Source organism: Megalops cyprinoides, chromosome 12, assembly GCF_013368585.1.
Source record: "Megalops cyprinoides isolate fMegCyp1 chromosome 12, fMegCyp1.pri, whole genome shotgun sequence".
NCBI lineage: Eukaryota > Metazoa > Chordata > Actinopteri > Elopiformes > Megalopidae > Megalops > Megalops cyprinoides.
This window is the reverse complement of record NC_050594.1, coordinates 29,001,355-29,015,240: the sequence shown is the minus strand read 5'-3', so window position 1 is coordinate 29,015,240 and position 13,886 is coordinate 29,001,355. Positions and strand designations below refer to the sequence as shown.

General features: G+C 43.4%; 1 protein-coding gene across 2 annotated transcripts; it reads right to left on the bottom strand.

Annotated features, from left to right (window-relative positions):
* Positions 1-6,695: 6,695 nt before the first annotated feature.
* On the bottom strand, positions 6,696-13,352 carry zbtb42 (zinc finger and BTB domain containing 42). Of its 2 annotated transcripts, none has more exons than XM_036541490.1 (2): positions 13,216-13,352; positions 6,696-11,705 (listed from the first exon to the last, which is right to left on the bottom strand). In XM_036541490.1, the coding sequence occupies exon 2, from the start codon at positions 11,689-11,691 to the stop codon at positions 10,102-10,104; it is 1,590 nt and encodes a 529-aa protein (XP_036397383.1). In that variant the 5' UTR covers positions 11,692-11,705; positions 13,216-13,352; the 3' UTR covers positions 6,696-10,101. The 2 variants fall into 2 exon arrangements, with proteins under 2 accessions (XP_036397383.1, XP_036397382.1); XM_036541489.1 differs by lacking the exon at positions 13,216-13,352 and adding an exon at positions 12,247-12,314.
* Between the last annotated feature and the right edge of the window lie 534 nt (positions 13,353-13,886).

Below are 13,886 nucleotides of genomic sequence, written 5' to 3'. Positions count from 1 at the left end.
TATTCCTGTGCTATGTCAGCATTAGTATTTGTTGTGGTTTTTTTAATGCATTATTTGTACAATGAACCCCTGTACATATTTTTAGATTTACTTAATAAATTTGTATAAACATTTGGGTGACTGGTGTACATCTTTTTGAGCATCCTGTACAAATGTACTTGACTGCAGATAATTGTCAAGTCTCCATACATTCAAAATGGTATGATAGCTTATAGCCATTTGTAGGCCTCTATCAAAGTCAACTTTATTGTCAATTCTTCAATATGCACAGGACATACGGAGGATTGAAATTGCGTTTCTCTCAGGCCCACAGTGACACTGAGAGACAAGAACGAGAATTTTCACAGAAACAAGCTACAAATACGAAAATTCTTGTATATATAGCCATATTCTTGTTCTTATATATAACAAGTATATAGACATGCTTTAGCAATATAATACTGCAAAAATGGAAGAGGTTTTATTGAAGTTGTTTAATACAACTGTAGTGCTGTACTTGAAATGTCATTTGCACCCACTAGGATTCATTGCAGCATAGTTTGTCATTTAACCGCCTGTAACTATCTGAGAAATTTATATTGATAGTATGACCTACGTCAGTTTCTTGGCTACACAGCAGTGAAAATGTGAAGCCAGACGCATTGTGCAGGAACATGGTGCTGCCAGCAGAGGGGGGTATAATGCTATTTGTGAAGCAGCCATGGGGTGGCAGCACATGCCAGGGTTTTGTCTTCCAGATGATTTTCAGTGGGAAAGGAAACATGGTTATTTTGAGAGTGGATGTGGGAAATATGTAGACTGAAGAGCGGTTATCTGTGATGATCGCTAACTCTGGAATTTATACACCAACAAACAAAAAAACATCATTTGAAAAGCCATGTTAACAGGTTGTGGAATAAATAACGATGCATTTTGCTGCAATGCTGACTGTACACTTTGTGTTGTATATAGTTTGTTTACAGTCACAAAACTATTTTGTGCGTTCTACAAAGAACTCATTTTTGTTGTTGCTTGCTCAACCTCCACTTGAAATTTTTTTTTTCCTTTGAAATTTATTCATTCTGAGATCTCTTTTGATCCTCCTGTGCTGTGAATGATGGGGAGCACAGTAAAACATGTTTGGTCATGAGCTCCTTTGAAGGCCGGTGCAGAGGCAGGCACTGAAATACAGCAGAACCGAAACAGCAGCAAGAACACTGAACAGCATGTGTCCCCCGGGTGGCCAAGGGGACGGGAGCTTCACACTTGGCCTCAAAGGCTCTGTTATGTGGGTGTCATCAAGTTTCAGTTCTCATCGCTGATAGATGTTCCTGATAAATTGGTTCGGATCAGGGTGCTTATTTATTATTTTATTATCATTGGACAATGTGTAAACCTACACCTTGTTTGAGCAGTTCCTGGCAGCAAAGGCTACTGTTTATTTGTGTTCTTTTTTTTAAATAGTGATATTATTCGCAGGGGCGGTCAGCTCACCTGGTGTTCCAGATGTAACCCTGACTCTGAGTGTGGGGTAACTCTAGAGCCTGCTGGACTCCGGGGCCCGGGACCGCCTGAGCTGCGCCTGGGTGACCTGCATGACCCGTGCTGTCGCGGTGCTGGTCTGCGGTGAGCTGCAGTTGCTGTCCGAAGGCAGCACTTGGCGGCGGGCTGAGTGAGCAGGCAGCAGCTGCAAGAGCAGAGGCGGCGGCCTGCCTCGGCACATCTTCACTTTAAAAAAAAAAAAAATAGGCAATGCAGCACCGGGGAATCTGCCTCCGCGCATACCTCCTCCAGGGCTCCCGCTCACCTCGCCGTTAGAGAAGCCGGGCCGGTTCCCTGTGCCCTGCCTCACGGAGACACTGAACCACTAAGGGTGGGTATGGGTGCCATTTGGGGGGGGGGGAATCAGTCTACACTTCGACACATTTAGTTTTGTAAATGTCAGCCATAGCGTTGAGGCTTGCGCAGAGGCGCTTTAACTTTAATCTATTTCTCTGCGTCCCCTGCAACTTCCTTTATGTTAAGTGGGAAAGCGCACACTTAAAAATGGGAACAAGCAGCTGCCAGCTGCTGAGGCTTTCAACCCCCTACAAACCCCCCCCCCCCAATCCCCGCCCACCCACCCCACAACCGTCTTTCTAAAAATGACACGGTCGGACTTCAAAACCATTCTGCCTTTCCCCCTGGCACATGCCTGAACCCACTTAAGGAAAGCCGTGGCTTGCTGCTGGACGCTCGAGTCCAGACCGGCGGCTTTGTCTTTCACCCATTCTTGTGTGGACCAGCTGTGCCCGGAGAGCAGAAGCCCCGGGCCGTGATGCTACTGCTATAAATATGCCCGGTGAGTGTGACCCAGTGACAGCCGCGGGATGGATAGAGGACACATGTTGCCTCGGCACCTCCAGAAGTCACGCAGAACCAGGCAACCCCAGCTCAAAGACCGAGAGTGATTTAGTGCTTCCGTCTGGCAGGATTGCCTGTGGATTACAATGGCATATCTGGTGCTAATCACACTTCTGTATTAAGTCAAACTGTCATGTAACCCTCAGAACGTGGGCTAAACCGAACCCCCTGTGCCTGCTTGTGTGCCACTGTAAAGGTGGGGGGGGGCGCATCTGCATTTCAGCTGAATTGGTCTCACATACTGTGCTGCAGATCCCAAAACACCTTGAGGGTTGAACTTTCCTGGTACTGTCTGCACCTGAATTTATATTTACTTGCAAAAAGGTGAGATCAGATTGTCTGATTTATGTGGTTGTTGTCTTGTTTGTGATAGAGGAAGGATTTATGCTTGTGCTTTTGTTATTCATGTTCTGCAGGCACTGCAACGTAGAGGATGCAGTGAGTTGTGCTGATTATATGCAGATCTGCTCCACAGCTTGGGAATCAGAATGTTCACTTTCCAACATGAACTTTTGATAATATGTAAACAAAACTATGCTACCAAGCTACACATATTAATGCTGGACTTGCTCACACCCCTTGCCAGCCAACTATTGCATCTGGGGTTGGCTAACATCCTGTTGGCTCAGGTCAATTTCCTACAGAAACACTTCTAGCATGCCTCAAGTAGAGCTAACCTATAGATAGAGATCAGTGGAAGTACATCCTCTGTCAGACACGTTTTGATTTCCATTAAAAAAAGACCTGTTTGTCTTGCCTCTGTTGCTATCTCAACCCCCTGAAAAAGTTATGGTTTTAATACATAAATCACTCTAACACAGATCTGTTAACAATAATGGTGCTGTGTTTTACTGTCTTTAATTAAAAAAATTCATGCAACAGCATTAGTCTTTATCATCCTTTTCATTTTATGTTTGTGATATCAAAATCAGCCCCTTTGGTTTGATTACCTGCAATACAACATGTGCCTCTGTGCCTGCCTGTGTGTGTGTGCATGTGCCTTTGTGTTTTTTCCTGTGTGTGTGTGTGTGTGTGTGTGTGTGTGTGTGTGTGTGTGTGTGTGCATGTGCTGGAGTCCCTTTTCAAGTGTGACCACCTGTCTTGTGTTGAGGAATAAATAAATAAACACAGCCCACACCAGCTGTCCCTGGCAGGCTGGTCAGAGGTCAAGGGCGCCCACCGCTGGCCTCTGTGCGCTGCTGACATGCAGGATGCTTCACATTAACCAGTACCACCCTGGAGCTGAGGCTGTAGAGTGTGAGCGGAGGCTATCGTAATATTAAACTCCCCGGAGCTCTCCTGCCTAAAGTGTCTTTAGGCAAACGAACTTTCTAGACATGAGGTGGCAGTCTTTTCTGGAAAAAATATACTTATCAGGTGTATTGTTTTATTTAAAAATAAAAAGAAAGGTACTTTAATTTTAACACGTGTACAAAATGCGTCAAATAAATGAATTTATCTGACTTGCTGCTGATGGTGTAGTGTAATATCACTGTTTAAACTTCTGTTCATGATGTGGACGTTAATAACCCTGAGAGGCTGAGCGGCGAATTTCAAGACGAGTTCACAAAGGTTGACTATAGCCACTTTGGTTCGGCTCGTAACCCCTTTTCATAAAAATGCAACTAGGATGACGCTTTCGGGTGTTTATCAAAGAACTCGAAGACAGCGTCTTCATTGTTCGGTGACAGGCGGTCCAACCCTGCCATGTTGTCTGTTCGTGCATGAAGTAAGTGCTCGTGAGTTCGCGCAAACAATGGAGCGGCTGATCTACTACCCGCGGTTACAATAGCGTTTGTAGGATGGTGCCGGGGCCGTATTATGGGGGACAGTCTCGTCTGCAGCTCGGGTTGGGACCGCAGAGGGGGAGGGTGGTGGGAATTCAAACGCGTCTCCGTTGGGATTGCATAGCGAAGCAGCTGGATTTCTTTAGAAGTGCAGTCGGGGGCTAATTAGAATCCCTTCTCAAAGAAATTGACCACTGAATTGGCACGGAGATTTCAAATTAGACGCGCATTTTTGTTTGTTTGCTTACTCAAAATGCAAATTAATTGAGAAATATCTGTCTAGCGCATTCATCTTCCACTATTATAATTAGAAAATTGTTTCATATATGAAAATGGACAATTTACAGCCCCCACTGGGAGAAGAATTTTTTCAATTTTAATAAGTTTGTCGGTTCCAGTTTTTTTTTTAAACCTAAAATAATTCTTACTTGTTTCTGTACTAAGTCGTGAATATATTTCAAATAACTGCAACGGGAGTGAAACTGTACAGAGTGTGACTAACCAGATTTTGAGAAGTAGCAGGAACACGATTTTGCAGGAACAAGCTCGCACTGACTTCCATCGCTCAGCAGAAGTTAGCAGCCTGTGGTAAGTTACATCATGGTGTCTCTTCAACTGGCACCAGCGCTGGAAAATGTAATGCTATCCTCGGAGATCCTCTGTCCTCAGCCTCAGCTTATTGGTTCAATAGAATATAGACTGGCAGGCACACAATAATATTGCAGTTTGTTGTCTGTACACAGTCTTATTTTCCTCTGACATTTTCTGCACAGCTTGTACTCTGACAACAATGAAAGCTCTCCTTGAACATACTAAAAGGTCGTAATTTCAAACCTTTCATATCACCCCTTTTGTATTCTCTGTTATGCATTTATATATTTGTCTTTTACTAAATGTTTACTATATGGCAATTGAGAACTGTACTACCAGATTTGTAGGCCTTGGCAGCTAATATGTACTGAATGTAAACCCCATGAGTTACATATGCATTGTTTAACTGCTTAATGCTCAAAAGCATCAATACCTCAAAATGCTGAATGCAAAATATTTGAGACATTTCAAGCATGTTGTTTGTGTTTTAGGTTGCTATATGGTATATTCCTTTGTGTGTATTTTGTGTAACCCCAAAATGCACTGGGCAATTAGCTGGTGTTGCCCATTCCACATCAGCTAAGGCATTGCTGAAAGGAATACTGAAAGGAATCCACACAGAGTCACAGACAGTTCTGTTTAATCTATGCATAAACTAAATATGGACAAAAATAGGCCTAAATCAAGATTGTCACATTTCCACAGCACACACACGAGCACACTCCAAAAGCAGGAAAAAAAAAAAACAAAATCAATATAAGCGCCAAAAGACCTACGCAATGCCATTTCTGCATACCGATTGTCCTCTATAGTCTATGAAGCACTAACACTGAGGCATTTGTTTACTATAAAATAGACCTTTCTTATAAAAAAAATTATATTAAATTCTAATGGCACTTCTACAAATCTGATTAAAAAATTTTCCCCATTGACATTTAGTAGCATTTTTCATTTTACACATCAAAATTGTGAGAGACAGTAAAATGTTGCACAAGAAACAAAACAATAAATATTTCTCATGATTATACACAATTTCACAGTCTGGACCTAAACTGTAAATGATGATATTCCTGTTTAATATACAGTTGCTTATTTTTTTTCTTTAAAATATTTCTGAATTTATAAAGCACACCCACTCCTGTAAGAGTGAAGGCATCCATTTCAACACTGTGTTCCTTTCATTTAACTGTTCATAACCTATGGGAATACTTAGACACTCCTTTAATTCACATGCTGCTCTGGCACGGAAATGCTTTTCAGTAGGTACGACATGAGTATTTTCCACATAATAGCATGTGTCTGCCAAGCATGTGTCTTGTGTCTAGCTAGGTGTGGTTATTATTCCCAACAGGGAATAATATCCCCCAGATAATATCCCACAAATAAGTATCACCCTATTAATGATGCATCTACCCTCTTTAGGTGCTTTTGGGTTGCCACAGCATACAGAACGAAATGGCTTATTGTGTGTCATTAGGGCATGGTCTGAATATTACATATTCCAGCAGGCTGTGGCAAATTAACACATTGATAAAGGCCAATTCCATGTACCTGTGTATGTCTACAAGGTACATGCAGTGTAAAAAGTACTGGAAATCTAAAAATTAAACGACTTAGATACCACCAAAACAGTTCGAAAATTTAGTTATTTTTCTCCCCCGTATTACTAAATGCACACATTTAAAATAAATTTTAAAATATTACTGAAAAACTAGCTGCATTAAGGAGGACATTTCCCTCCTTACCAAAAAAAGGCAAGACAAAAACTGGAACTACTTTCCTGTGTGTTCTGGTTCACTGAGCACACAGGATTAACAGAGACATTCAACAGAACTCATGAGATCTAAATATACAGAAACCACTATGCAGTTTTCATAGGAATACTGTGAAAAATGTACATCTTCCCATGTCAGACAAGGGAGCAGCCAGCCCGACTGAGGGTTTGCTCCAAGGCACCATTTCTTCTTTAAGAGAGCATTCTCCAGTTGTGCACAAACTAGAAAGATAATCTTTTTAATGGATGTTTATTCTGTGTAGATCTGATTTGAACTTAAAAAACACAATGTCCTCAAATGCCAGTTTTACAGAGAGCACCTCACTGAAAAGTTGGTTGAGTCTACCCTGACGTCTTCCAGGTGTTAAAATGCATTTTAAAAAAAAAAAAAAAATGAACCGAAATGCAAAAAGAAAAAAGAAATCTGCGTCCCTCCGAGATTTGCTGATGTCCAACATTCAAAGAGTTCCTAATGTTCAAAGTGCGACTTCGCGTCTATAAATGTGCAATCCTCTCCTTGTAAAGAGCACAATGAAGCACTCATGCATGCTGGGAGTAGAAGCGTGTCCTTTGATGCTCCTTAAACACAATACACCTGTTTACGGTCCTCCAGCTCTCCTTTTTATAAATACATTTCTCGCATTCCAAAGGGTTAATTTAATACAAAAAAGTGCAAGGCTCAAGGAGTTTTCCCTCAGCAAAGAAAAAGGACAGACAATGATCCCTTGAGAAATACCTGGGGTAAGAGGACAATACATGTTTTGTGTGTTTTCTATAGACATTCTGCACCAGACCAGGGTATGTCAGTTTCACATGTGCCTTTTTATGACCATTTCCTTTGCGGAGGTGGCAGCCATTGCAATATTCCCTGTATTGTTTTTGAGAGAGGCAAAGGCTGCAGGGGGGATGGGGGGGTCTGTTCATGTTTATGAATATAATTATCAAACACTAGAGAAGAAATGAATGTTAGTTTACAGAGATGACAACCATTGTTAGATATTCATACTCCCAACATGTGTTCAATATTGGGAAACTAAATCACCATATAAATAAAAAAGAATATTCATATACCTTAAATATACATGTAGTTAGAAATAGCAGCCTACATATTGTGAGTGTTGAAACTAAATTCAGATAAAGGATATATGCATGCCAAAAACAAGTGCTTCTTTGTTTCCTGTGTGGCAAATCTTAAAATATTTCCTTTAAGATTGTTGTTCTTTTTCACATGACAACGCACTGAAAGACCCAATTCACAGTACAGTAAAGGCATTTACAAAGACAAATGAGATCTCTGCCCCTGTACCATTTAAAAAGTACCACCATGATGGGGAATCAACAGTCCTTCAAACATCTGTTCTCTTAAAAAGCTGAGCTCATGATTCATTACTCAATTAAGAGCGCAAGCTAAACATCTCCTTTAATGTTAGAAACAAGAAGACTAATCAGTGTGCTTCAATATTGTGAATACAAATAATACTTATCACACCCTAGTAAACCCTGAACCAAAAAATCTAATAAATAATGCTAATCAAGTTTTCTCAGGAAAAATAATAAAGAAATAACTTAGTAGTAGTTTTTAGTGCTATTTCCAGCCATAGTAAGAATCCACGTGTATAGATCCTGAATGGATCGACTTACAAAACACAGTCCCTAACAGTACAGACACAAAAGGCTCAGAAAACCTAAAAACAAAAATGTCTTGGTTGACATTTAGTTTCATCAACAGGCTTAATCCGTCTCGTTCAGTAGATTTTTTGAAACTGCACAATGTTACACAATTGATACCACCGGTCTGCAGTGTCATTGTGGGCCACCACTTCAGGGATAAATTTCTTCAGAGGTGGGTCATAACCCAGACTACTGTTTACAGGTGGGGGGGAATAAAACCATTGATAGAATAAATATTTTTAAAAGGCTTTCCAAAAGGACAAGTGTGGCGGGATTTCAGGAATACCGGCGCTTCTTCTCTCAGGAAATGGCGAACATGTCGGACGAGATCCTGCACTTGTTCTGTGGTGTCTGACGAACAAACACCACAGAAGTAGGAAGAAACATGGTTTGGCAAGTATTTTTTCCTCCTACTGCAGCCTCCGTTCAGGAAGTGTTGATAGCATGATCACGCACTGTACGCACTCTCGCTCTCAAGTTCCTCCGAGTTAAGCACTAAACCACACAGCAGCATGTATTTCCTCATCATCCGTTCAGCCCATTCTTTCAGGGGGGTGAACTTCCAGGACGTTTACTTAATATGGACAAGGCAGCACTTAAGCACTCCTGACATAAAGGTTTACTTAAGGCTCATAAAGAGTAATTTAATAGTACAGACCCTCCACTACTTTATGCTCCTGGGTGTTCATTTCAGTTTAGCAGGCATCAGGGTTGCAAGCACTGCTTTGCTCTCTCAGACGACTTCTTTGATTATTTTAGAATTCACTCTACAACCAACCTTGAATGCTTTAACATTATAGCCCTGAATCAAAGTCCTTAAAACAACTAATACATGACCTGGTAGGGTCTCAATTGTACATTTGCAGAAACTTGAGAACTGCCTGTTCCATCTTCCTTTCAGTTACAAGCTCAGTCCTACTCCAGTTTATGAAATCCCGTAAAGTTGTTTAATGTTACCGCATATAAACTATTTTGTTTGCCTTCCTAGATCTGATATACAGATTAACGTAACAGGAGATCTGAAAAATGGTCTGGTTTGCACAGAGGCATCAGATGCACTCTATAAATAGATATCAGTACATGGGCAAACTCAGCAAAAGATTTCTATTCCTTTTTTGAGTTATCCTGTACTACCTTGAACTTCATGCTCCAGTCTAACATAATTCCAACACACAGATATAAATCCTGACATTAATAACTATACACTTTTCTAATTATTAAGCTACACACACTTAACAATTAGTTACAGCTTTACAGACTCTGTTTTCCATTCAACAAGTGTACTTGAATTTCAGTAGGCTCAAAAATAAATAACGCTGAATTTTGAGAAGACTGCTACTCATGGACGGACTCTTTTCAGTGTCAGCTTGTCCAGTATTGCTCACCCAGGTGAAATGTTGTGCTCCTAATCACTTGATCTTGATAGAAAACATTTGCATTCCTTACAAAAGAAATGACGACTTTTCATTAAATGCAGTGCAGTGCAGGCTGTCAAAGGACGAGGGGGCGCAATGGGTTCCTCCTTCGCAATCGCCCATCAGTCCTTTTTAGGAAGAGAGCATCCCATGACATGGACTGACACTGTGGTAGCATGTTCCAAAAGCTTAAGACGTGCGTCTTTAGAGCACACACAAAACCCTCTAACCCACACCATAGTAGATCACATTTCTCCAAACATGTTCACTGTTGCACACTATTTTACAAGTTGCTACACTGAATTTAAATTACAAAAAAGCCTTAATGGGTATTGGCAGGCATACCAATGAAAATAGGTAACCCCTGATATACTATAACATAAATTTATCTACACTTATATACACACACTGTGCATAGTGGTACAGAGGGTCTAAAAAGATGTACTTTCTCTTGTTTGTTGCATGGTTGCGGGGAGAGGGTTTATCCAATGGCGAGAGTCTTAACGAGGCCGCAGTGGAACTTGCGGATGTGGCGGTAGAGGTCCCCCGACTGAGTGAAGCGGCGCTCGCACCACTTGCAGGCGTGCGGCTTCTCGCGGGTGTGCACCACGGCGTGCCGGCTCAGGTTGTGCGAGTACTGGAAGCTCTTGCCGCACTGGCCGCAGGTGTAGGGCTTCTCGCCGGAGTGCGTGCGCTCGTGCCGCTTCAGCGTGTACATGCAGGAGAAGGTCTTGCCGCACTGCGAGCAGGTGGGCACCGAGCCGTCGGGCGACAGCTTGGCGCGCGCCCCGTCCTTCTCGCGGAAGTGCGAGCTGAGGTGCAGCTGGAGCACGTGGGGGCTGGGGAACACCTTGCTGCAGAGCGGGCACACGCAGACCTGCTGCCCGGGGGGCAGGAGCACCCCGCTGGAGGTGGAGATGTCCGAGGAGGCCAGGTCGTCCTCCTCTTCCTCCTCGCTGTCGCCCAGCAGCCCCCCTGCGTCCTCCTCCTCGGCCACGTGGGCCCCCGTGCCGTCCCCTCCCCCGCCCACGCCCCCCTCCCCCTCCTGCTCCATCAGGTCCTCCTCTTGGGAGAGCAGGGCCGCGGTGGAGCCGTTGTTGCCTGGGAAGAGGGCAGCGAACCCTGTCACCACTGAGCTCCTGGCGCTATTCCCAAAGCGCTGGCTCTCCGGGCTCATCGGCTCACTGTCCTCCTGCTCTGACAGCAAGTCGTGTTCGTCTTTAACAAGTGGCTCGGTGCCCTGCTGCTGGCTGTCGAGGGCCAGCTGTCCCGAGACGTAGGAGGGGTGTAAGGAATCTCTGCTAGACAGAGGCTTGAAAGACAAATCCAGAGCGCAGTCCGTGTCATCCGAAGCCCGGGACCTCTGGGACAGCGATGCCATGGAACTACTGACATCAGCTTTTGTTTTTCCAGCTGTTCGGATGCAGGACTCGGCCTCTGCTGACACATAATTGACACCTACAAGGTCCGGGGACCTGCCAGGGTGACCGTTTGCCTTCTGCCTGCTCTGTGCAGACCTATCACAATCCGTGACAGCCAGCCTGACTTCGCTGTTGTCTGTGTCAAATTCATCTGCTAGGGGGGGCCTCTGCTGCTGCGGCCGGCGCCGCGGCGGCTGCTTGCTGTGCTGCTCGCCATCTGAGGAGCTCTCCCTGTCCAAACAGCCCAGCGCTAGCCCCTCACTAATCTTCTCATCCAGTGAGCACAGCTCCTTATCTTTCAGCTTTCCTTTGCACACTTTCACAATGTCGTACATGTGAAGGTAGCTGGCAGCGGCCAGGACATCCTCCACTGGCAGGGTGCTGAATTCCAGCTTCCCCTCATACATAAATTCAAGGAGCAGGCTGAAAGCCGGGGCTGTCACAATGTCACTGTTGAGATGCACAACGTCCCTTTTGTCTAGCTGGTCCCTGTAGAAGAGATGGAAGTACATGCTGCAAGAGGCCAGCACGGCTCTGTGCGCTTTGAATCGCGCCTCGCCGACGAGAACAGTGCAGTCGCAGAGGAAACCTTGGTGACGCTGCTGACTCAGACACTGCAGCAACTGGCGGCTATGGTCTGGGAACTCCATTCTTCCTTCATAACCTGATCAAAAACAGGAAAAACTGGATGTTAAACAAACGAAATACGGCCAATCGGGGTGCGACGAGGCGAGTTAGCAACACGCACTCTGTTAGTTGCGACAAGAACCAAGCAAAGTAAACCTTACCCCGAAATTTGAATTCAAGAAGTAATGAACATAAATTATGAAAATATTCCAAAGTACTTTGGTAATCAGCTCTTTTGCCTTAAATATTTCAAATGGGCGGCTGGATTAGAAAACAACATCAGCCTAAAACGAAACAAGCAACAAAGCAGTTGAATCCGTACAAAGTAACAAAAGCGAGCTGAAAAACTACTTCCTAAACACCACAAATAAAGTTTCACTTATTAACCACCGACACAACAGTGATCCTTTAGGATCAGCGTGCACACTTCAGCAAAAATAATTTTCGCAATTTTAATTAATTAGCGCTGAATAAATTAAAATTCCCCAACGAGATAAAGGACTGATTAGGCACAGTTACGTTTGTAGGATGCAACTTGTAAATATACGGTACGTATGTACATAGCTTGCAAATCTTACCTTTCTCTCCAGCTAGTAACAGCAGTCCGATTAGTTTATCACTACTTTTTGCGCTTCCCATGGAAATGGTAAACGGTCCGAACACAACAGACTCGCGCACGCTACAGCACACACAAAAAGCGGACGGTATTCTGCTGTTCGTGTTTACTGAACAATCATGTGAAAGCATACATTTACCAGGCACGCAAATACACACGGCGATGGACAAAAAGTGGGCTCGCGAATGCCAGCACTAGCCCAGCGAGCAAGGTTAAGAGAAAAGCAAGGGGAGTAAACTGGAGTGCTCTGTTTGCTAATTACACTGCAAGCTGTGGAGTCAGCTGCTCTGACATCACCGCAATGGAAACGCTACCTCCAGCTGTGCTCCTCTTAATGCCATATGTTACTCCAAATCGAGCTACCAGCAAACCCGCAGCTTGTTTCCTTTAAAGTTCCAGTACCCCTTTTATAGGCACATGAGAAAACACAAACTCTTATTCTGTATACCCGTCTTCAACAACAAACGCGACTGCCAATCCCCAAGTCGATTGACTTTAAACAAATATGCGGTTCTGTCTGCCATCCACTAGTTACTACATACTCTGCCAGATCTGTTTTATATACTGTTGACACAATATCGCCTATATATACAAGAAACCCGAAGTTCATAGCTAGTTTATATAAGCCTATCGCTTTTTTTTTTTTACCTCTTGCAGTTATTACGACTGCGTTCGATAGTTTTACTTTCGCTATTCCTTTCTGGTTCGCTTCTTCAGTTATGAATAAAAAGTAAGATTAATTGTCTCCAGGGGTAAGTTAGAAGACAGAAACTAATCAGCAACATTGTCATAAACTCCAGCGCACGGGGAGGCGTACGACCGCAAAGGAACTCCGCAACTGCTGCTGCCCAAGCCAGCACTAGACTGCACGGGGGTAAGGTAATCTACTAAGTTTCGTTTACAGCTCTTCTTCTAAATGCCGTGTACTCACATGTGCGCCGAGCCGACGAGTCTTAAGAGCCACTGTATTTCTTTAAACGTGTTTTCTTCCTTTCATGATGTACGGCCAGATGTTTGCGTCTCCTGTCTTTTCTTGTGTCAGTTCGTCCCTGGCAGCCTAGCAGCGCCCTGTGGTGTGTTAGTCAAGCAGGTTGTTAATGGTCCAGTCTCGCGATAACGCCTACCACAATAGGTACTGTACTACTGCATAACATCACACAGTGGCAGCAAGTAGCAGCCTTCTCTTGGACACAGCTCCCACGTACGAGGACCACAAACCATAATTCAGCCCACTCTTCATCTCAGTTTACAGTTACAAAATATATGACGCTTCTGACGTGTTAAGAACTCATATTAGGTATGAATTTCGAGAGATCTTATTTCAATGCACGACCTATAGGTGGCAAAAAGTTATTCATAAGAAAAAAACATTAACTTGTCATGAAAATACATACTTTACTGAATATTTTTTATGTATTATCAAAATAACATAAGAATACAAGGGTTCAAGACATTGGTGAAAACAACATCATTCTTCTTTTGATTTCAAAAAATAAAATATTTCATGTACAGCAAAAGACCGCAGAAAGGGACCCTCTGCTCATGTGGAAGAGGACACAAAAGGCTGATAAAGAGGGCATAAAATTTATGGCCAAGCAGGAG

Bases quoted from the DNA above. Each gene is read 5' to 3' on its own strand.
- zbtb42 (XM_036541489.1), bottom strand. From the start codon at position 12,307: ATGGGAAGCGCAAAAAGTAGTGATAAACTAATCGGACTGCTGTTACTA. The intron at 11,706-12,246 runs GTAAGATTTGCA...GTTTTTGATCAG, and splicing joins GTTACTAGCTGGAGAGAAAG to GTTATGAAGGAAGAATGGAG.